The 25,129-nt window shown below is 43.9% G+C and overlaps 2 protein-coding genes across 3 annotated transcripts; both read right to left on the bottom strand.

Annotated features, from left to right (window-relative positions):
• Nucleotides 1-200: 200 nt before the first annotated feature.
• LOC136463226 (D-amino-acid transaminase, chloroplastic-like) lies at nt 201-4,276 on the bottom strand. Of its 2 annotated transcripts, none has more exons than XM_066462239.1 (5): nt 3,989-4,276; nt 2,808-2,863; nt 1,907-2,085; nt 992-1,665; nt 201-443 (listed from the first exon to the last, which is right to left on the bottom strand). In XM_066462239.1, exons 1-5 carry the CDS (start codon nt 4,185-4,187, stop codon nt 349-351), a joined length of 1,203 nt encoding a protein of 400 aa, XP_066318336.1. In that variant the 5' UTR covers nt 4,188-4,276; the 3' UTR covers nt 201-348. The 2 variants fall into 2 exon arrangements, with proteins under 2 accessions (XP_066318336.1, XP_066318337.1); XM_066462240.1 differs by having other exon boundaries at nt 2,808-2,860.
• A 2,591-nt stretch (nt 4,277-6,867) lies between these two features.
• LOC136463225 (gamma-secretase subunit APH1-like) lies at nt 6,868-12,433 on the bottom strand. The gene is made up of 6 exons (XM_066462237.1): nt 12,239-12,433; nt 10,459-10,614; nt 10,298-10,383; nt 8,174-8,299; nt 7,861-7,988; nt 6,868-7,208 (listed from the first exon to the last, which is right to left on the bottom strand). The coding sequence occupies exons 1-6, from the start codon at nt 12,349-12,351 to the stop codon at nt 7,065-7,067; spliced, it is 753 nt and encodes a 250-aa protein (XP_066318334.1). The 5' UTR covers nt 12,352-12,433; the 3' UTR covers nt 6,868-7,064.
• Between the last annotated feature and the right edge of the window lie 12,696 nt (nt 12,434-25,129).

The following is a 25,129-nucleotide window of genomic DNA, read 5'->3' as shown; positions in this document are numbered from 1 at the left end:
ACCATTAGTAGAGATCATGAAAGGCGAAGGGAAACAAATTGAGGTATTATTTACTTTCACACCCAAAATTGATATTTTCTTGCAGCTATGACCAACGAGTGGGCAGGTATCATCAGGTAGCCAAAAAGGTAAAAATGAAGAAAGGGTACACGCCCAGCAGTGTCCAGCGAAAATCCATGAACTCAGGGGAAACTCAACTGTAGATCCAACTTTTTTTTGCATAATTAGCATTCCTAGATGTCATATATTTTAATACATAGATTTTACATGACCAAATTAAACCTACAACTCTGATAACCAACAAATCATTGTTCACCCTTATAATCATATGCAAAACTTCAAACAGTTTTAGTAAGGGACGGGGATACGAACAGACGGCGGACCAGATTTCATGTCCTCAAGAATAAGGTCATAAAGCGCTTGAGCTATCGGGCCTTCTTGTCCTGTGAAGAAACGAGAAAAACAATTAGCATTAAATACTTGATATATAGTCCCTCAAAAAAAAAAGTTTGTATTTGCTCTATATATGGAGTCGCAGTAAGCCAGCAACACGTTAAAAGCCTATTAACCATTCTTGTGCTCAATCTACTACCAATGTTGCTTGCTCCTATTAAAACAAAATCATCAACCATGTGATCTCCCAACACATTCATTGAAATGGGTACCTAGGAGCTAAATCACTGGTGAGTAGATCTTTTGATCTAAACCGTTATAACCCGGACCCACAGGAATAAAAGCTTTTCTTTTTCTCCTATTAATTTGCAAACTTCCTCAGGATTAGGCTTACATCTAGGCAGCTGCACCTCAAATACAGGCTAAAAATGGCTGATTAACCAGAAGTATCGACTAATCTCTAAGTGGCTAAAGGTATTGTCACACTCCAAATCTTTCTAACATCAACTTCATACAACATATAGCATAACTTCATTTTATCAGGCTTCCTATTCAACATTTATTATTGAAATGCATAAGCATGCATAATTGTTCTTACCAGAACCAATTATCTGATCATCCCACTGAACAACAGGTTTGACAAGAATGCCACTACCGATGAGCATCATCTCATCAGCCATCTTCCCTTCCTGAACACTCACATTCCTTGATATTACCCCGCTGAGCTTTCCATGAGCTACTAGATGCTCAGCGAGGGTCAGAACCCGTCTTGCTGTGCACCCACTTAGGATCTTGTCAAAACACGGCATGAGAAGCTCCTTGCTCTTTGTCACAAAGCCAACATTCATATTAGAACCCTCTGCGACGAAGCCCTCATCGTCCAACCAAATGCCAGTAAATGCACCATTCTCTTCGCCTTCCACCTTGGTGAGTGCATTGGGCAAGTAATTCACACTTTTCATGACTGCAAATTGAGGAGACTTTATCGGTATAGATGATGTGACCACTTTGCAGCAGGATGGTACTAGTAAGGATGGACTTTCAATAACAACAGCATAGAGGGCTGGGTTTGCGCAGCCAGATGAAGATAACTGGAAGTCTCCAGGTCCGACAGACAACCAGTATCTGAGTGATCCTTGGGTGCAATTTGATGCACTCGCAGTTTGAATAAGTATGCTTCTAATTGTTGAGCGATCGAAAGGTAATGGTATTTTGGCCATCAGTGCTGACCTCAGGAAGCGGTCAAGGTGTTGTTCTAACTCATAGAGGTGACTGCCAATAATATGTCAATGTAGAAAATAAGATAATAGGAACATCACTCAGTCAGAAATTCAAAGAAATATGTATATAAAGGCCTAAAGGGACGTTGCTTTCTTATTTTCTTCCCAAGTTCAGTAGTTCACATTCACACAAGAAAAATATTATGAGGAAATTTTTAAATAGGTGAGTTTTATAACTGTTATTCTATTTGCAATGAATATGTAGTTCACATTTATATTATAGAAGAGCTCACCCATCCATAATAGCAGCAGTATCAAAAACCCCATGACCTCTGTGAACCATATGATCATCAATTGGTATCACCATTGCAGAAGGGTCTGTTGTAATTCCACCAAAAATACTAGAGTACATGGCCATGTAATTTTGATTCCTAGCCCCAGACGCATGGAATGTATCGAGCCTTTCGGCAACCTTGAGGGAATAATTATGGAATTAGAGTCGAAGTATATCAGTTCACAGCACAATCAAGACAAGAAACTACATAAATTAATCATCTAACTAAGACCTTGTAAACAATCATAGAACCAATTTTCCCTTACTGGTAATACCCATGGTAGAAGGGCAGGCCTGGTGCAGTGGTGAGACCTGTCTCACTGAGTCACCAGGTCGTGGGTTCGAAGCAGCCTCTCCGCAGATTTTGCGGGGGAAAGGCTTGTCTTGGTTTATCCCTTCCCCAGACCCCACTCATGTGGGAGCCTCCGGCACTGGGTCTGCCCTTTTTTTTTTTTTTTTTGGTAATACCCATGGCCAACTTTCATGGATTTATAAAAAATAATGTTGTGGATGGAGATGAAGGTACAGCAACAGATAAGAGTTGCTTCAAAGGAATTCATTCATACATTTGCAGTGTATACAGAACTTTAGATGCAGTCATGCAGAGTTAATGTTTCCATTACTATTCATAACAATAGTTCTAAAAACTACACATGAAACGAACATGGTTTTTCAACAATGGATATATGATGTACAATTGTGTATTGATCTCTCAAGAATTAATCAAGAAGAGAGCATATGTAGGACCAATAATATAATCTCTCGAAAGAGAAAGAGCATCCAACCACTGTCTAATAAATGTTACCAATGATGTAAATTAAACTTGTGCCACCAGAGATACAAAAGACAAGAAAGTCCACCTCAGACAAAGACAATACAGGAACTTCGTTTGCATTGGCAATTGTTCCAGTCGCTGCTGCATGTCAAAGATACTCTTTAGTTCCATGAAAAATATTGTTATAAGGTTTAAATCGTAAGACGGTGTCGCGTTCTTAGTAATTGAAACACATTGTACTTCATAATATATTTCTGTCTAATTAATGCCCCTGCCTAGCAGGCTCGTACCCTCCTTCCTTTTACCCTTAGATACAGAAAAAAAATGATCATAGTGAAAGAAAAGAAACTACCTAGTCCACATAAATAAAATGTTGAGCACCCAATTTTATCAGAGTTTTTCTGTTCTTTTCTAATCTGGAAAGGACTTCAGGTTAACACTAAAGAGCTTTTTCATAAAAAAAAAAGGAAGAGCTAAAGTGGTTATCATTCCAGAATTATCTAAACGAATCTGAATTTAGAAGCAACCTTCTGCAGAAGATATGCGAAGGTGGACCACGGGTACAATCTTCAGAATAATTTTTCAAAATTACCCAACCATTTCCAGCCCATCCCAATCAACAAGAGAAGGAGAGGGAGTCAAGACACAACTTGGAAGCAATCCTATTACTAACTAGGAATCCCCAGCCGGCCTGAAATTGCCATCAAAAGGGTCATCATCAAATCAAGTCACCAACAACAAGGCAGCAAGGCAACAACCACATACGAACAGCCAAAATCCCATATCATCATGAAAGTACCTGCCCACCACCTGAAGTCCTGAAGAACACAGCTAAATAACTCTTTGTTACTGAGTACATCGAAATACTCGAATTCGATCCGGAAGAGTTACCACTACACATGTCTCGTCAGAAAATATATGAGTCGAGTTTGAAAATAATTGTGCGCAGAGGATTTGCATAAACTCGTCGAAGGGAAGTCTCCCCTATGGCCCTATGACTTCAGAAAGAGTGCAGCAGGCCTTTATTAACAGAAGTTACTACTTACCTCAGATTCAAAACAAAATGAAACGCAACACGCATGGGCATGGCAAATCTACGCGAGGCAATATCGAACCACCGTGGCACTTGAAATTCATGTAAAATGCTACTAGTATAGTACGCTGAAATAAACCCCCCACCCCCAGCAGAACAAAATGCAGAGGTACAACGGTATCCTCCACTGCCCTAGAGCCACAGTTGAAGGACGATTCGCAGGAAACACTCACCGGCCTTATCCGAGCCCGTGGCGGCCGTGGCCACCGCTGCCACTCCCCTCCATGACCGCCAAGGGGGACCCGCGGCGGCTCCTATCGACGACGGTACGGTCGTCTTCAGCTGCGGGAGGGAAGGGCAAGAGCGAGGCGAGGGCGAGACGCGGTGGCCGGTGGATACCGCGGCCGCCGGAGAGGCGGGAAGGTGGGCCATCGGACTCTCAGAAGGCGGGCGGAGTAGAACAGTGGTCAACTGGTGAGCAGGCCCGGACGTCCTTCCTCGACGACTCTCCAACTGTCCTACTTCTGTTCTGTTCTGTTCCGTGCCTTGTCTACTAGTTGGTCACGGCCGGCCGGCCGGCTCCAGTGTTGTCCTTCGTCCATGAATGCTTAGAACCTGTTTGGTACGGCTGCGAGATGCTTCGGCTCCTACACTGTTTACACCCGTAGCGTGTTAGAACCGGAGCCAGAGGAGCCAGAAATTAGAGCTTCGCTGGCTCTGTGAACAGTAACCGCGCTCCAGTGAGAGGAAAAACATCTCTGGTGCTACAGTGTTCGTCGTAGGGTGTCAGCCGGAGCCAGAGCTACCGAGAGCCCGGCCAAACACGTCCTTACTCACCCTGTCCGTTTTCAATCGTCGTTCACTAAGAATTCAAACATATTTAATAATGACTAAATATATAAAATAAAATATTAATATTTATAGTACATAAATAGTATCATTAAATAGATTGGTGAATCTATATAGTAAATTTTTTTAGCGATATAAATATTGCTAATTTTTTTTATAAACTTAATTAAATTTGAAAAAGCTTGATCGACACGGTTCCCACGACGACAGAAATAGAGATGGAGGGAGTACTTCGGAAGCATGTATCATGCTGGAACAATGTTTTATAAAAAGAAAAACGCTCAGGCAAGCAATTAAACTCCCAGCACCTACTAGATGTTCCAAGCCGATTATAAGCATAGTTAGTTAGTTACCAGACTAGAATGAGAAAGAGCACTGGTTTAGTTCGCTATAAAATTGGACTCAAACCGTTAGAAAGCTGGTGAGTTTGGGTAGTGCATGCCACATGAAGGGAGAGTAGAGAAAAAAAAAATGCATTGATAGAAGGGAATTCAAATCAAACCCCATACTTGAGGGCTAGAACTCCAGAAGGAAGTGCTCCCACCACTATTGTGTGAGCATTTGTGATTTTGTTGTCTCGCTCTTTAGCCGACAACTCAATTGGAGTAAGCAAACCATTAATAGAACCTCAGACCGGTTTGATGTCCATCTAATCCCAATAACTATGTTATAAGGTTGTTGAGGAGATTTAGCATATTATAAAAAAAATGGCATTATCATGTAGTTTATAAATTTCATGGCTATAGTTCATCTTTTATTTCATAGTGTACCCCGCTTTCATAAACATATCAAGCCTGCAAAAGGGCCTCTGGTTAAAGATGGCAACGGGGCCCGATACCCGATACCCGACGGGTATTTGATCCATTAGGGGACGGGGATGGGATCATATCTTTACCCGCGGGCATCTAATTGGACAAGAATCCATTCCCGACGAGTATAGCGGGTACGGAAACGTTCTCTATTTACCCGTCCCCGTTATCCGTTGGGGAACCCGACTATTTGAGCTGTCATGCGAGTATTAGGCCTAAAGAAACTCAACATAGGTATTTTGGTCCAAATCTGAACAATCATATATATAGTTTATGTGTTCTAGGAACCCTAGTTTAATTTTTCCTCACTATCTTCGCCAGCAGCACAAGCACGCCTGTCTCACGAGCGCTCGTGCCCCTCGCTTCCTCAGTTCGGTCTCTCTGCCACCTTTGCTCGTCCTCCTCGCAACCTCACTCCTTCTCCTTGGCATCTCTGAGACTCTGACACTTATACCCAGGTGAAGAAGAAACGTCTCCGATTGCAAAGCTGCGACCCCAAGTGTCCTTATTTATCGGGTATGCAGTACCCGTCGGGTATCTGTTACCCGACCGATACCCGACGGGTACGGGGATGGGCAAGAATCTATACCCGAGACAGTTAACGGGGATGGGGACGGGATGAATTCTCCGTAGCGGGGAAGAGAACGTTCCAGCGATACCCGACGGGTACATCCCCGTTGCCATCCTTACCTCTGGTCCGGTGGAAAAATTTCCACTTTCATAAATATAGCCTGCGAAAGGGCCTTTGGTCTGATTGGAATTTTCAAAAAAAAAAAAAGTAGGGTACACACAGGAGATTAGAGCCTCCCAACAATCTCTTTCTTTACATACCTACAGTACACACGTGTGAGCACGTGTAGTGTGAGTGTGTGGATTATGTGCATCCTGTCGCACCATCTTTTATATATATATATATATATATATATATATATATATATATATATATATATATATATATATATATATATATATATATATATATAACCTAGAAGAGGTATATATATCGAACCTAGAAGGGCCAAGGTGCTAGACGGTGCTACTTCACCTAGCACACCAAAGCAATCAAACTCCTTAACACCGCCAAGGATCCAAGGCAATCTTTCGAAACATAAGGCTAAGAACCCATTTGAACTAACTAAAGTTTTTATGAGTTGTAATAGCTAGAGAAGATAGTTAATACTCCATCTATTCTAAATTGTAAGTTGTTAGTTTTGTACGTACATAACTTTTACTACATACCAAAAAATCCATTAAATATAAGTACATAGTAAATGCTATTTAAAAAAAAAGTTAAAACGACTTATAATTTAGAACAGAGAGAATAGCTTATCATAAGTTTGGTGGTTGTATAGTTCAAAATAGGCCATAGTCTAGCTAAAAGTTGGACTAGTCGGATCAACTAGAGTTTTTTTTAGCAACTAGCAACTTGTTTTAGTCCATCCAAGCGATAATGATTGCTAGCCCATTTAACAATCATGATTATAGAGATAAAAATGCCAATTACAACGTTTTCACCGGCTAAGATGTACTGCATATGCAAACATCAGTGCAACTCTGACAAACCGTCGTCTGTCCTAATACATCAGAAGATTCAGTTAAACATACATGGGAGAATTACATGATGTAAGGAGCACTGGCAAGTCGGCAAGAACTAGTTGCTGTTATGCTGCTGATGCCGGTGCTCAGTTAATCTCTGGCACGCCACTCGCCAGCAGTGCTGCAAGGTCAGCGCAGCCATGACCAACAACAGTGGGGTACCAATGAGACAGCCTCCTGGGGCGAGGTTAACAAGTGTCTGAAATGAATACAAAGTGCAGCAAGGTCAGGCAAAAGTTCAGCAATGTACTGTCCAGATCATACTGACTAAAAGCAACAAGATTTCGTACAAAACAATATTGCAACCACAACTCAGTACTGAGGTAGATGAAACACATGAAGCTACAGTACCATAAAGATCAAAATATGATAATGCCTGGATCATGACACTGAATATAGAGTTGCCTGTCTTAAACCCACAATGAAACATTGAATAGTTTAAATAACTATACTACCATTGCAGATAAAAAGAGTAGCTATGTGTGGCATTGCTACGGTTGTTTCATGATTGGCATTACATTGCAGCAATCATATATTATTTTGCATTCAACTTTCATCAACTAAAACCTCATGTTGATTACAAATGGACACGACTCTGTAGATGTAAATTATAGGAATAAACTGGAAGTGACCAATATATAAATATAAGTGATGATTTAGCATAAAAACATTTTACAACAAGGTCACAGTGGTGTGGCGTCGCAGGCTCGCAGCCAGTGTTTTCTATGTTTAGATTAGAAGAAAACAATATAGAGAAACTTATGAAAATTGAAACAAAGATAAATCAGCTCAAGCATCATCATGTTCATTAAGTTTCAACCCAACACAACCAATAAAGTCCCCATTCTTACCATCACAGCAGCAGCCAAATGAATAACTGGAACAAAAACTTGATCACTTTTCTTTCTCTCGTCATATGCATTAAAAGCAATAATCATTGAGAACGTATGGATGACCAAGAATCCAAGTGCAATTAGGGCTGAAATAGCGCACAGGGATAAGGGTCAATATCATGCAAAACAAATTCAGAACACAAAACTGCATCAAATATAACTAGGAAGAAACGTGTCTTACAAATTCGTTTTTCCCAGTTAGAATGAATATTCTTATTCCCTTCCATAGTAATGAGTCATATTAGGGAGTTGGTGGGCGAAAAACACTTGCCTGAAGCAAGGAAAAATGGCATCTTTGAGCATGTTTCAATATAAAATGTGGCTCGACCAAACGCTGGAGTCAAAAGACTGAGACAGAAAAAGACTGCATGAGCCACTCCATGGCCTAAACCACCAGCTGCACAAACATTTTCAAACAAAAATGAGCAAATGTAGCAGTTATAGTTGTGACATCCTAGAGTGATAGCGAAGAGCAATTGTTCCTACCAAGCAATAAGTAAAAGCATAAACTCAGATTTAAAGAAGCATATCCTCAGATTTGAAGTACTTATCTGAGTTAGCAAACCATGCTTATGTTTGGGAGTTTGGGAGACTTCCTAGTTTCAAATCAACAATGCACAACCAGAGAAACTGTGTCTGTTCTGTTATGAACACAAATTTTAGAGCCCTGGCAAAGCATTTATTAGCGCATTTAATAACTTTGTTGGAATCAGTCCCCAGAAAATTAGCAAAAAAATCCTAGAAGATTACAAATAACATGACAAGCGATTCTTTCCATGGAAGAATTTTTGCTATGTGTGTCCCTTCTATAAAATTGGGGCATAATTTGGCACATATGCAAGTGCAACTTACATTATGTATACATTCATTTAAATTCAAAATCTGGGTTAAACACAATTACCGGGGAATTAAGTTGATGAGCCATATTATGAAGCTATGGGAGAGAGTTATTGAGCATCGCTTGAGAGCAATAACGCGGGTCTCTATGAACCAATTTGGTTTCATGCCCGGAAGGTCAACCATGGAAGCCATTTTCTTAATAAGACAAGTTATGGAGCGGTATAGGGAGAAGAAGAAGGACCTACACATGGTTTTTATTGACTTGGAGAAGGCTTATGATAAAATACCAAGGAATGTTCTGTGGTAGGCTTTGGGCAAACATAAAGTCCCAACGAAGTACGTCGGGTTCATTAAGGACATGTACAACAATGTTGTGACTAGTGTTCGAACAAGTGATGGAGACACAAATGACTTCCCGATTAGGATAGGACTACATCAAGGGTCAGCTTTGAGCCCTTATCTGTTTGCCTTAGTGATGGATGAGGTCACAAGGGACAGACAAGGGGACATCCCTTGGTGTATGCTTTTCGCGAACGATGTAGTGCTAGTTGATGAAATCCGGACAAGAGTGAATCAGAAACTGGAGTTATGGCAGGAGACTTTGGAGTCCAAAGGTTTTAGACTCAGTAGAACTACAGCCGAGTATATGAGATGTGACTTCGGCACTACTACTCGGGAAGAGCAAGATATTAGTTTGGAAGGTCAAGTAGTGCCTAGGAATGATACATTTCAATATTTAGGATCAATACTACAGAGAGACGGGGATATTGATGAAGATGTTAGAGATAGAATCAAAGCAGGGTGGATGAAGTGGCGCCAAGCATCTGGTGTCCTATGTGACAAAAGGGTACCACAGAAGCTAAAAGGCAAGTTCTATAGGACGGCGATTAGACCTGCTATGTTGTATGGTGCAGAATGTTGGCCTACGAAAAGACGACATGTTCAACAGATAAGTGTCGCGGAAATACATATGTTGCATTGGATTTGCGGTCATACAAGAAGGGATCCAAGTTCGGAACGATGATATACGTGATAGATTAGGGGTAGCACCAATTGAAGAAAAGCTTGTCCAACACCGGTTGAGATGGTTTAGACATGTCCAACGGAGACCTCCAGAGGCACCGGTGCATAGTGGAATCCTAAGCCAGGATAGTAACGTGAAGAGAGGCAGAGGAAGACCGAAGTTGACTTGGGTAGAGACAATAAAAGGAGACTTGAAAGGATGGAATATACCCAAAGACTTAGCCTTTAGATAGGAGTGCTTGGAAAACAGTTATTCACGTGCTTGAACCTTGATTGCTTCTGCTGGGTTTCAACTCTAGCCTACCCCAACTTGTTTGGGACTTGAAGGCTTTGTTGTTGTTGTTGTGTTGGTTAAACACAATGCAACAATAGAGAAATAATAATATTACATAAATTGCCAAGAAAAGAAACCATTTGGTCTTGAACCAGAACTACAACAGATGTTTTCATCTTATATCAAAATAAGAATAACTTACGAACGAAAACTAGAAAAAAATACTTTTCATCTTGTATCAAAATATCAAAATCTTACCTAAAGAAATGAGCATCTTGTCAGTCAAACTAAGACGTGGCTTAGATATTCTATCAGCAAAAGCATCTAGCATCTCTTCCATTTTCCTGGAAAAATTATTATCAGATCCCATATATTCAATTGCCACAGCAGATAAGGACAACTTCTATTTATGGGCCTACTTGTAAAGCCTCCAAAACACAAGACGAGTGCCTTCTTGCAATGCGACAGATGTAAGGATCAGAATCGCATAGGCCCACCAAGCTCCTGACTTTATAGGAAGAAATCCCCTCCATATTCCCGAGAGGACTATCAAACTTATAAGCCAAAACAAGGTGCTGCACTAAAAGATAAAGGCCAAGGTTAATATTTAAATTAAATATGATAATATATCCTTCCATTTCAAAATTCATAAGAGAATGTACAATATACTTTAGCGTTTCAGGCACTAAAGATAATAGGGCAGCGATTCTGGGAAACGGGAACTCACCCTACTACCATCAAGGTCTGAAGGCAACACGGATAGAGAGAAAAATGGTTTCTAGTTTCCATTTCCAGGTCTGTAAACTGTTCACTAACATAGAGGATTAAGTCGACTTATATTTTCTTTCAAACTAATGCATTATCTTGTGAACGAAAAAACTAAGCATATTCATTTGGAAGTTGGAACTTCTCCGTTGATTGAGACCAGACTTAACTGGCAAGACTAAAAGCTTTCGAACCAACCCTGACTGTGTTTGTTCCTCTCCCTTGATAAGGTCATCACAAAAGGAGAACAGCATATCACTCAAGATTACCAAATGTAGAGATTCAAGCATTAAAAAATGAATGGAGAAAAGTTACATCACTTATTTGTGACTGTAGTGAGTACTGATTAATAAAGTATGACAGCTTAAGCCTTATAATTCGAGAAGTTTCTCATACCCCAGGTTATACGTTCCAGATAATGGATGCATCCATTAAATTCAATTGCAGACATTTCTGGAGTAATTTCTAACAGTGCATTCTATTGGAGAACACACAGATTCAGTACTTGCAGAGGTCAGAGGTGTAATGTCAGGATACTGAGGTAGTAGCAATGTATCAGAAAAATGCTCTGAGATAGGTCTATCGCATGCACAGTTGCACACACACATGCATCTTTCAGTCAGGTTCTGAACATTTTTTTTCTGTAGCTCATATCCTTCTTGTTGACTTCTAACAAAATAATTGATGACACCAGTTCTTCCTCAGTCTTTGATCGTAGGTATTTGAAATGCCAATTTACATTTTCATGACGAATCACCATTTCTCTTGCATCCTTCTAGCAGTGAATTGTCAGTTGGGAAGGAAGATGGGGGGAGGGGGTGTCAAGACAATATACATTAAACAGAATTCAATGCTTATGTGCATACTACATGAAAATATATGTGCAAATCAAAAATGAAGAAAAGAACCATTATGAGACTGAATTAAAGGTCAACTCCTATTTATTGGTGCACAACTACATATAAGTTGTCGAGACAATACACACAGAGTAAATTGTCAACAAGCTTTGGTTTACCAACTACCTAGGGAAAGTATCATTAGCACAACAATGCAAGTTCTACAGGTTTGAGATCCACACATTCATTCCAAACCAGATTCACGGATTTCGCAAACAGATGAGATAAATTGAGAACTCAAAAACCACACAGTACACGCCAATACGCCCTGTGAGCTGAATCCAACTAGCAGCACCGGATCGATCCGCAAGGAACTACTAAACCCTAGCACAAGTAAACCAATAATCCGCGTTTGCCTCACGAAACCACACACTGGAACGCCTCAAACAAACGCCCCCGCCTCCTACCCCAATCGATGAAGAGAATGTTCGCTTTTACTAGAGGGCAACGGACGATCTGATCAAAACGCGGCTAAAGAAGCACGAGAAACTTGCGAAAAAAAAAAAACACGAGAAACGGGCGAGGCAGGGGGGAAGACCTGGAGAGGAGGGTGAGGACGAGGAAGGGCTTCCTGGCGACGACGCCGGCGAAGAGGGAGAAGGCGGGGCCCAGCGCGATCAGGGCGTACCCCAGCCCCGCCGCCAACGTCATCTCCTCTTGTCGACCCGGCCTCCGCACGCCGCCAGCAGGGGTGAAGAGTGAAGACTAGTTTCGGGAACAGGGAACGGCTCTGTTTCCGCAGTTCTGATAGAAGCTCAAACTTTTTTAGGCCGGACAAATTGTTCAGGTTTTAGGATTTGGTTAATTTGTCTAATCAAAGATTTAGCAAACCCAAGATTTTAAAAATAGGACAAAATATTTTTTTAAAGGGTAGCAAGCCCGTGTGTGAAAAAAAAACAAAAATGCTACGTCAGAGAACGTCTGACTATCCGAAAGATCTCATTCGTGGCGTAACACTGGTCCAATGGCTCAACCGTCATAGCCTCTCGTCCATAAGTCTCTAACTATAGCATGTTGTCTCCATTCTTTAGAAAAAATCACCAGCAGCTCGAGCGGACATGCTCCGCCGCGCCGCCTCGGCGTTCTCCACGACAGCTGGGGGCCCGATGGCCAGCATCTTCACCGTGGCCGAGCACAAATGCCCACCTTGATCCCTCTCCATCGTGTCTCTCGACTGACCGCCTTCCTCCCTCCCCAGTGTGTCTCTAGCCCGCCGCGGCCTTCTCCAACTCGTCGGACGCCTCTTCTCCACCGCAGCAGCGACAGCTCGTGCCAACACGAGATCAGGAGCGCCACCATCTAGCACCGCGATGATCCACCTCTTCTGTCGCAGAAGGGGAAGCAGGGGAGGTCTGCACCTGTGCCCCCATCCACCTCGCGCCATCGGCAGGAACACACCTGAGCCCTCATCCACCTCGCGCCATCGACAGAAATGGGAGGCTTACACCACCACAGTTCCCCACCAGGTAGGCATGACGTGCAGCGATACTATGTTTCAAGTGTTTCTGAACGTTTTTCAGACATCTTGCAAGCTTATATTTTAAGTGTTTCAGTTGTTTCAGATGTATGTTTCAATTATTTCATGCGGATGTTGCAAAGTAGATCGGGATGTTGCATATTTGCTATGGTTGTACACGTATGTTGCAAGCGTTTATCCATGTTTCATCTGTTTTTTACACACGTATGTTGCAAGTGTTACATACGCATGTCTCAAGTGTTTCATCTGTCTTTTTTTTGTATGTTGGAAAAGTTGCATCTGGATATTTCAAAAATATATCGACATGTTACACATGTTGCAATGGTGTTTCAACTGTATGCCCTAAATGTTTTATCTGTTTTAGAAGTATAATATTGTAAAGGTTTTATCTAGATGTTACAAAAGTAGATCTGGTGTTTCAATGTTGTAGTGGGACCCACCCGCCACAACCACTTGCTTGGAACTGCTGGCCCCGCCTGCATGCGTGTGGGAGCAAAGGGGCACGAGCGGCAGGCGCGGGAAACGAGAGTGAGCGCACATCAAGACACGGCCCTATGTGGGCACGCATGTGCGGGAAACAGAGTGGCGTTGGCCCCCATGTGAAGAGGCGCAGGCGCACAGGCAGACGTAGCTGGTGTGAGCGTCCGGATGCTAGTGCCTAGATTGGATGTTCGGACACTAACATTTCAAAAATTTACTTATATAATTTTACTTTTGCTCTAAGTCAAATCATTTAAATTTGATTAAATTTATATAGTTTCTATTTATGACACCATATATAAATATTGTTCGATCATCATATGGCAATGGCATTCATGCTCATGCGCGTACGGATGGAAGGGGACTGAGTTTTTTTTTACAACAAAAGGGGAGGGAGTTGAAGGCGAGTCTGTGACCTTCACCATGGCCACAGCCAGTCAGCCACCTTTGCCTTTTTTCTGGTTTTCCCTCCTGTCAAACAGTCTGCTACAACTAAAAAGAACAAAGCGTTGACATTTTTTGGTGAGACATTTATTTTGGTTTGTCTGTCTGCTTGTCCATGCGAATCGCCTCCCCCTCAGCCCCGACGCCTTCCACCCCGCGCGACTCCCCCGACGCCTCCTCTCCCACGTGTGAGACGACGACTCCTCCAACTCTCATCCCACTAGGCGAGCGAGCCGCCCACCAAGTGAGGGCACCGGCCAAGGACGCCAGGCCACCTGCCAGCGGCCACCACGGCGTAGGGCCTCCCTCCCTCATCCCCACGCGGGCGGGTCTCGCACTAGATCCACCGTCGTCGATGCCCATCCTGAAGGTCCACGCTGCCACCCGCACCACCCCGACACCCATGGCCTCCGCCTTCGATGACGACAACCTCGACGCCCACTGCTGCGGCCACTGCTGCACCGTGGCTCAAACCCGCACTAGAGGCGGAGCTGACCCTCGACACCATACCTGCGGCCGCCACTCCCCACGCTCCACTTCGGCCCCTACAGGCAGCAGCACATCCGCTTCCCCTCCCTCCGCCTCCTACGCGTCCGTACGAGCCCCCATCTCTCCGTCCGTCCTCTTCCTTTCCACCGGCCGCAGCGCGCGTAGCTCGAGTGCCTCGCCGGTCGCCGCCTCCGCCTCCGCCTCCATCTCTTGGTCCTCTTCCTCTCCACCGGTCGCAGCGCCCGTAGATGCCACGCCCGGGTGCCTCGCCGTCACCGCCTCCGCTTTGTCCTCTCCCTGCCCAGTGCGCAGACGCCGCCACCAGCAGATCTTTGTTGCCTCTTTCTCTTGCCCAGCGCTGGCGCACGTGGATGTGGTACCTTGTTGTGCCGGTGGCTGCGGCAGCGGACCATGACAGAGGGGCGGTGATGGCCTAGGCGCCGATTAGAGGCCGCGGCCATCGTCATCTCCGTCGGCAAGTATGGGCTCCCCGTTGTCTTCTAATACCTCGCCAGACCTTGCCGCCATCCTCGAATACCTTGCCATTGTCCTGACAACGACAGGTACGTGTACCCTCCTTTTCGATCTCGAATTCTCGGTCTGTCCAATCTCTGCCTTCTTCTCGATCTCGATCTCATTGTTGCGCCCGGATCTGATTTGGTTATGTCTTCATTCCTTATGCGTGATTTCCACACCAAAGACTTGCTCTAGGCATCGGCAATAACCCCTTCTCTACCAGGCCAGTCAGGCGGACCAACGTTGACAATGTCTAAACGGCCGAACCAATTCCATTTTTTTAGAAAACACTGGCCAATGATGGTTCAGTTTGGTGCGTACCAATCTGACTTCGATTGTCTCATACTATTGTTCCATTTCCATATTTATTTATATGTGTACATGGCATCTTTATATGCACAAATATGGTACTTCTAGCATTCCCTATTGTTGGTTCATGCTAAAAACCATTTTATCTTTACAGTTATGTTTCAATGGAGATGTGGAGGATCTTGATTCACAATAGAACCTTATGCTGGTCATAGTCTCCACTTTTCTTCTTTCAATAATGACAATGTGAGATTAATAGTGTTCTTAAAATTTAAGGAAGTCCTTCTGCCATTTATGTTTGGACTAAAGTTTCTCACCAATACTTTTGTAATTATGTCTAGTTTGATCTATAGTTTTCTCCATGAGTGGGGAATATAGTCTCACTTACTACCATCATCCCTTCCATGATGGCGTGCTATCCTAAGTGTCGCCTCGGCAATGTATACATCAATCGTCTGTTTAATTTGGATCCCTCTCTATAGGTGAATCGTGAAAAAAAGAAATAATTTTTTATCCAACTAGCTAATCATACTTGGTTACCTAGCAGATGAATGAGATATTGCATTGTTCATTTTCGCTGCAGTAATATTGTTCATTTATATCCTAAGATATTATCTTCATATCAGTTCACTTTGGAAAAGGATTTTTTATTCATTTATATAGTCCCACCTTTTACCAAGTTAAGAATCCATGTTAATATATTATGATGCAAGAACTATTCAGTTCAGACCGCAAAAGTTCGCCTAATCATCATCGCTTTTTACAGAGATGAGATGGGAGATAGCTTAAATATATTGTGTCTAGATCAATGTGCAATTGAATCAACTGACAGCAAATCAATCTTTTCAAGGTTTGGTGGTATTTGATATTGCATTTTCAGTTTGTTGCTTGATATTTTCTATCCCCGATTCTTCATACAAATATCCAGTTTCTGATATAGTGAGTCGAGCATTTTGATAGATATACTTATTTTGGGTTATCGCTGCAAAATATGGATTGTGTCAAATCATGTATCCCTGCAGTTGACCTGCCTCTGATCCTATCAATAATACGTACTCTGGATTATGCTAATTATGTAGGCCTAACAATAGGCACCTTGATCGGTGGTCACGAATCCGGTTCGAAGAGCTGACCTGCTTCCTGTTCTACTGACCTGGTGATTGGTACTCATGTTAAGCTGCAAAATAATGCAAGTTTTTGCATAGAGCATATTATGAATCCTGACATGATTCTGAAATAATTGTGTATTAGATTAAATTCTACAAATTACATTGCCAGTCAAGGCTGCCACACTGCAATTTTATAGAGGATGGTGTTTGTCGATTATATGTTGTCGTACTCTGGTTATCCTACTACAGAAGATTCATGCCATGCAGTTTTGTCAAACTCTGGTGCTACCTCTTCCTGCTCCTGCCTCTGTTTTAGCATACTTCGCTTCCTTCATGCATTCTATATTAGCTACATTTTGCTTACAGTAAAGGACATACTAGAAAAAACAAGAAACTTAATTAGTATCCATTATAACATTGCTACAGGAGTCCAGTTAAAAAAATAGGTATGTTTGTGTTTTAGCTCTCTCACAAAGCATATAGACTCAGTTATCTTCTCATAGCACCTAATATCATATCAACTTTTACCAATTTTGGAAAATTGATCTTTATACATATAGCGACCTCTATATATTTAGCATCGTATCTAATTTAATTAGTGCCTTAAGTGAAATTTATACTTTTGGGTACCAGAAAAGAAGTTAACCAAGTGAGGCAGCACTCTGTTTTTCCTATTTATCCTTCATTACAAAGCATGCTAACCATACTGCTAGCCGAACTTTGGTGGTGATTAAAAACATAAATGGATTTGGAAAATCTTGATCACATTGGGCTGGCATTGGCAAACTATTTCTAATAAGATGTAGTTCACATGTGCAGTATCTGAAAGGATCAAGATGCCCAAGAGGGGGGTGAATTGGGCTAATTCTAAATTTTCTTCCAATAAACAAATCCTACGGATAGCCCAATTAACCCCTTATGCCTAGAAAAGTGTTTCTATCAAATTAAAGCACAAAAGACTTGCAACCTATGTTCCAAACTTACTCTAGCATGGCAATTCTATGAATATAAAGACAAGTATTGAATTGCTCAAAGTAAATACTTAAAGTAAATGCTCAAAGTAAATAGAGAGAGGAACGCGGCGATGTTTTGCCGAGGTATCAGAGACTCGCCACTCCCCACTAGTCCTTGTTGGAGCACCCGCACAAGGGTGTAGCTCCCCTTTGATCCGCGCAAGGATCAAGTGCTCTCTACGGGTTGATTCTTCGACACTCCATCGCGGTGAATCACCCAAAGCCGCTCACAACTTGAGTTGGGTCACCCACAAGCTCCGTCGGGTGAACACCAAGCTCCCAATCACCACTAAGCTGTCTAGGTGATGGCGATCACCAAGAGTAACAAGCACTAACTCTCACTTGACCACGTGAAGCCTAATGAGAAGATGGATGCATACTTGTCTACTCTTGATTCACTAATGAGGTTTCACTCTTGGATTCTCAAATCACAAACACCTCACTAGGACCTTGCTCTTCTTGGCACTCACAAACATGTTTCACAGCTGTTGGAATGAGCAAAAGTAACTCCACACGTGAGTGGAGCTTCTATTTATAAGGCAGCCTAAAAAACGAACCGTTATGAGCTTCTGCGGGGTGACCGGACGCTCCGGTCAGTTCAACCCACGAACTAGTAAAAATGTATTGATCGGACGCTGGCAGGGTCCGGTCAGCACTGACCAGACGTGTTCGATCGCATGAAACCCTTACTGGACCCTTACTAGACTCGACCGGACGCTGAACCCTCAGGGTCCGGTCAGCACTGACCGGACACGTCCGGTCGCAGATTCCCTTCTCTAGAACCTTAATGGAGTCGACTGGATGCTGCCTTTCAGCGTCCGGTCACATGACCCCTTCAGTGTCCGGTCGCACCGAACCCAGACAACTGATCAAAAAAACTGACCGAACCCTGCGGCCAGCATCCGGTCGCACCGGGGCCAGCGTCCGGTCAGCATTTGACCCTCCATTCACTTCCAACTCTTGATCATATGTGAATGAAGTTTGCTCCAAAGGATCTTAGGCATTCATAGGAGCTACATAGAGCTAGTTTTAACAAGTGTGCACCACACCTAACTTACTAGGCTTAACTAGGTCAAGCTACCCATCCATACCCCCTTAATAGTACGGCCAAAGGAAAAACAAAGTCCTAAACTACTCTAAGTGTCTCTCTAACTCCAATCGACACTTAGAACTAGTCATCCTTAACCTTGTCGTCCATCCTTTGAAAACTGAAATGATTTCCATCGTAGGGGCATGACAACTTTGATTGCCCGATTGATCTCCATTACCATGACCTAACTTAATTGCATCTGCAAAACACACGTTAGTTATAGTAATCTTGTATTGTCATTAATCACCAAAACCCAACTAGGGGTCTAGATGCTTTCAATCTCCCCCTTTTTGGTGATTGATGACAATACCACCTCGAGTATGTGAAAGAGTGAGGTTTTTGACGGGCTTAGTTCATATAAGCTTTTGTCGATAAGAACAAAAGTGTTAGTCAAGCTTATATGACCCAAGCCAACACAATGTACTCAAAGAATATGAATTAAGCATGAGTACGAGTAACAAAGCTCATTTGCATCGGAGTAAAACTGCGGAAGCAGAGACAAATGAGCATGACACAAGTGATATGACACATAAATAATGTAAAGTAGAGAGCACATATGTCATATATCACAATCACATAGATAGCACTGTCATATAGATATAATAATATGCATGAAAGTAATCACACGAATGCATAAGTAAGTGTATCTCATAAATAAAACTCCAAATGTATATAATACGCTAATACTATATAACTAGCTACCCCTAGATCATGCTCCCCCAGAGTCTACATACTCGAACCCTCTCCCCCTTTAGCGTCAAACACCAAAAACTAAGGGTCGGTCGGCGGGGCTGCAGCGGATGAGTCGGGCGCTGAAGTACATGGGGCAAGCTGGAACTGGGCACCATCATCATCTGACCCTGAGCTTTGTACTGACTAACCCTCTGTGGTAGGAAGTGTCGCTGAAGCGGTTTGGGTCTAAGCTAGGACAGGTGCTACCTATGAAGCTGCTGGTACATCTATAGGATCTGATGATGCGACTGAGCTAGGAAGCCTCTAAGTAGTCACTGCGACTGGGGCTGTTGTAGAAGGACCGGCGGCATGCATATGAGGTGGTGTAGGCATGTCGGTTAGCTCGCTGAAAGATGCTCCAAGACTCCTGAAGACTGACATGTCAGGCACAAATAGCGAGGGTGACTGCTTAGGTGAGAAGCCCGTGTGATATGGAGTGAACTGCGGGGCAACCACCGGTGAGGACAACCACTGGGACACCTGAACTGTAGGTGAAGCAAACTAAGCTAGAGGCTATCCCTGACTCTAAAGCCCGCTGGGCTATATAGCTGGAGTTGTGGTGGTGGAGGCAGGCTAAGCAAGCTGGGGCGAAGACTGTGGCAGTGGAGCCCCAAGTGCTGTCACGACATGCTGCATGAAGCCCATAAGCTACTGCTGCATTAGTATCTACTAGTGATGCATCTGCTGCTGCTGCTACTGCCTCTGGAACTCGTCCTGACGAGCTTGGAACTGTGCAAAGTTGGCAGCGGTCTCCTGTGCCTATCGTGCCTGGTCCTGCTGCATTCGCTCAAGAATAGCTATCAATGCGGGGGTCCATCTACGGTGCTGGTGGAGCTGAGCTAGAACTACCAGCCTCTGCATCATGTCTGCGTGGAGGCATCTGAGGAATCAGTAGATAGTCATCATCCGAGCTATCACTAGACTCGGTCATCTCCTGCTGTGCCTCAAGCTGCTCCTCCTCTGTAGCGGTGATGCCTCTAATGATCTCGTCCTGCTGAGCTGCTGACTTAAGGACATCTAGATGATGGCTGGGCCGAGCTAGTGCCTTGTGGAGTGCTATGCCTGATCCTCTGTGCCATGTTGTATGCTGGAAACTCTATGGTGGTAGCCCTGTACTCGGCAACTAGCTCAGGAGTCCTGACCTGCACACACTTGAGCATCAAGAATGTAACCCAATGTGCATAAGGAAGCTATCGGCGACCCTTGAAACTCTCAGCAATAGTATCCTCCATCTCTGATAGAAGGAGGTCCCAAATGTCGAATACGGTCTGCTGCATCAGGGCATTAAGGAGCCAAAGCTATAAGTGAGTCAGGCCCTCCCTGTATCCCAACCTAGGAAGCAGTGTCCTCCTGATAATGGCCTCTAGCACTCTCGTTGTAGGAGTCAAGTCACTAGGGTTCCTGCTTGACCCCTCACTAAAGGGCTCCTTGAAGCAATGTCGCACTAAATCTGTAGGGGGCACCAACCCTCCATGAGGAAGCCTAGGAGGCTCCTGCTGTCCATAGCATACCTCATGCAGCTTGATAGGCTGATCCTATAGCTGTAGTATCTCCCGGGCCCTAGAGCTCCTCACCCGGTAATCTCTATCGTTGAATGCAAAATGAATGAAGTTGTGATGTGGATCAATGTAGAGTGAAGCATAGAACTGCTGGACCCAAGATGGTACATATACTCCTGTCCGGACAATTAGATCTGCAAGCCTCGGTAAATATGACAAGTAGGGGTGGATGTGCTCTCCAGCTGCTGCCATAATAGACTCCAAACTATAGACCCTCTGTGATCTGAACACTGCCCCACTGTTGATATAGGCATTGTAGAAGTCCTCCTGGAGCGGTGTATAGAACCCCTCAGCTTCTCTCTCATCCCTCCTCGGAGGGAACCACACGTCGAACTCAACAAAGCGCAGCTGGCGAACCTGCCTGGCTGTAGCGGCCCTCAAGTCGAGGTGTACCACTGGAGGTGGACCCTGTGGTCTGGGCAGAGGGCGCGACCCCCTACACTATGTAGCTGGCCTCAGTGGAACCATAGCACTGGTACGACCTGAGCGGTGTAAGCTGGGGTGCCGGCCCGGTCACCTCGGTCTGCTGACTCTCCTGAGTCTCTTGGGCTGGCTGAGGCTCTGCTGGTGGGGGCTACTGTTGTGCCTCCTACTAGGACTCCCCCTGACGCTGAGGCTCCTCAATGACTAGATGACGTCCTGCCATCATGACAGTCCCAGGTGGACTACCATGAAGCCGCTCAATCTCCCTCAGTCTGTCCTGCGCATCTAGTGCCAGCTGATCTGCTATGACGATTCCAATACAGGCACCGCCTCTCTCGGCACACTCTGCGGCCTTTGCAACAGCTGCTGCTCTTGCTATCTCTGCGTCGGGGTACTTGCGCTTCTTGGATGTCACCTATTTGGTTGACTTGCCCTTCGATCCTATAGGCTGGCAAGGCGGGGGCCTCCGATCATCATCACCTGGACCACCACCAATGTTCTTGGTGTGAGCCATCTGATCTGACAAGAGGGTGAACTACCGCTGATGAAGATCAACAGACAAACTGACACTCTCGAGGCTTGGCCTCGATCCTTACTCGTGAGCTTGGCTCCGAGTTGACTGCCAACTGCCACAAGAACCACAACGGAACCGACTCGCTGCACGATAGAATAGATGGATATATGAATAAATACAATATATCTAATAGATGCGAAAACCTAGGAAGCAAGCAATGTAGGTATGAAATTGAAACGACGGGCAAGCTACCTGACGATCCGGCGATCCGAGGAAAGAAAAGACATTGCACGGGGGAACCTCGGAACCGACTAGGGTTAGGGATCGCGAACCGCTTCAAAGAATTCAGTGGCCCTGAATGATTTAGGTCAGTGCATTGAATTGTAATTTGATCTAAGCAAATTGAAATTGAAACAAGGAGCTAGCCTTACCAAGAGGAGGTAGGCCTAAGGCACTGGAATCGACTTTGAATGAAGCTTGGTGCCAGAGGAACCGATGGCGGTGCTATCATGGAGAGCCACACGGATCAGACACGTGCACGAGCTAGGGTTAGCGTGGCATAGGGGCAAGCGTAGGCAGGGCAAGGCAGGTGCAGTGGCGTGCGAAGTGAGCGCAAGGTGGTCGGCTCGGGGCTACGGCGGCACGGCGAGTTACGGCGGCGCAGCGAGCTTGGGCGCGGAGGCTTGGGCGCGGGAGCGGCGGTGCTAGCTAGGGCTCGGGGGCTTGGTCACGGCGGGATACACGGAAAAGGATACGGTGGTTTGGTTAAATAGTTCCCCCAAACGTGAGAGAAAAGGAAACAGAGAAAAGAGTCCTAAAGCCGCGCGAAATCCACTGACCGGACGCTCCGGTGGTAGCGACCGGACGATACCACCCAGCGTTCGGTCGATTCCAGAGAGGTCCAATTCCTCTGGAATCAAGACCAGACACGTCCGGTGGTCCATGACCGAACACAGGCAGGGTCCAGTCAGTACAGCCTATTCTTCCTTCGATCGACCGGACGCTGGATCCCCTCCTGACCGGACGCACAAACGTAGTGTCCGGTCACTCCTTCAGCAGCAGTTCACCTCCTGTGATCTGATCGGACGCTGGACAGCAGCGTCCGGTGCAGCGTCTGGTGCACCTTTTCCAGCAAATCTTCAAAGTTCCTTTGTGCTGCCTGTTCCCAATCAAGTCCCAACTTGAATAAGATCCAAATAAGCACCAATTGGGACTGATGTGAGTCACCTCTCTCAAACCCTCATATTTTTCAAAATATTTTGCCTTAGTCTATAATTCTTTTTAAGAAAATAGGCAACAAAAGGGCAAATGAAACAAAACGATAGAACAACATTCATGCATATGTAATACTTGTAAGTAAATCTAGTTGCTTGTCAAGTTTGATCCAAGGTTAAGCTTCTTCACACGCTTTTCAGCGGTTATCTTAACCATGTTAGACAAGCCCTATATGCATTGCCACAAATTTAAATATGTTGTATATTTCAATGAATGCAAGGGACAACACAAGCTCAATTTTTAGTGAAGTTGCTAAAATCAAGTACATTGAGCTCATTCCGCAATCTACAAAAAGTAGCCTCATCTAGCGGTTTAGTGAAGATATCTGCTAATTGATCTTCGGATCTTACACCTTCTAGTGATATATCATTTTTAGCAACATGATCTCTTAGAAAGTGATGGTGGATATCTATGTGCTTGGTGCGAGAGTGTTGAACCGGATTATTTGCAAGTTTTACGGCACTTTCATTGTTGCACAAAAGAGGTACCTTCTCTAGAACTACTCCATAGTCTAGCAAAGTTTATTTCATATATAATATTTGTACACAACAAGCACCCATGACAATGTATTCTGCTTCGGTGGTAGACAAAGCCACACTATTTTGTTTCTTGGAGGACCAAGACACAAGTGATCTACCAAGCAAATGGCACCCTCCGGATGTGCTCTTTCTATCAACTTTGCATTCGACGTAATCCGAATCGGAATAGCCAATTAATTCAAATAAAGCTCCTTTGGGATACCAAAGGCCAATGCTTGGTGTGTGCTTAAGATACCTAATGATTCTTTTTACGGCAATAAAATGTGTTTCCTTAGGACTAGCTTGAAATCTAGCACACATACACACACTAAACATGATGTCGGGCCTAGATGCGGTCAAATATAACAAGCTACCAATCATAGAACGGTAGAGAGTTTGATCAACCGGGTTACCTCCCTCATCTAGGTCGAGATGTCCATTGGTAGGCATTGGTGTCTTGATTGGCTTATATTCATCCATCTTGAATCTCTTAAGAAGATCTTTTGTGTATTTCTCTTGCGAAATGAAGATGCCTTCTTTTATTTGCTTGACTTGAAAACCAAGAAAGAATGTAAGCTCACCAATCATTGACATCTCAAACTCCTTTGACATCAATTCACCAAATTCTTTGCATGAGTCTTCATTTGATGATCCAAAGATAATATCATCAACATATACTTGACAAATGAAGATATATCCATTAAGCTTCTTGGTGAATAGTGTGGTGTCGACCTTCCCAATGGTGAAGCCCTTCTCAATAAGGAAGTCCCGAAGGCGCTCATACCAAACTCTTGGGGCTTGCTTAAGCCCATATAGTACCTTGGACAACCTATAAACATGATTAGGATATCTAGGGTCTTCAAACCTGGGAGGTTGATCAATATAGACTAGTTCATTAATAAAGCCATTTAAAAATGCACTCTTCATATCCATTTGATATAGTTTTATTTTATGATGTGATGCATATGCAAGAAGGATACGGATGGCTTCTAATCTTGCAACCGGTGCAAAGGTCTCTCCAAAATCCAAACCTTCAACTTGAGAGAACCCCTTTGCTACTAGTCTAGCCTTGTTCCTCACAACAACACCTTGATCATCTTGCTTGTTGCGGAACACCCACTTTGTTTCAATGACTCTTGCACCTTTTGGTCGCTCTTCAAGAGTCCAAACTTTATTGCGAGTGAAGTTGTTCAACTCTTCATGCATGGCATTGATCTAATTCGGATCTTTAAGAGCTTCTTCTACTTTGATATGCTCATAGCAAGAGACAAAAGAGTGATGAGTAATAAATGAAGTAAGTTTTTGAGATCGAGTCATTACACCCTTTGATGGACTCCCTATGATGAGATCTTATGGATGATCTTATAGGAGAGGTGTATTTCTTCTATTGACCACTTGAGGAGGAGGTTGTGGAGCATCAACATCTTATGCTTGTACCACCATTTGCTCATGGGAGATATGAGTATCTTCATTTTCTACTC

The sequence above is a fragment of the Miscanthus floridulus genome, chromosome 7 (assembly GCF_019320115.1).
Source record: "Miscanthus floridulus cultivar M001 chromosome 7, ASM1932011v1, whole genome shotgun sequence".
Lineage (NCBI taxonomy): Eukaryota > Viridiplantae > Streptophyta > Magnoliopsida > Poales > Poaceae > Miscanthus > Miscanthus floridulus.
The sequence above is the reverse complement of the archived record's forward strand: the minus strand, read 5'-3'. Positions and strand labels throughout refer to the sequence as shown.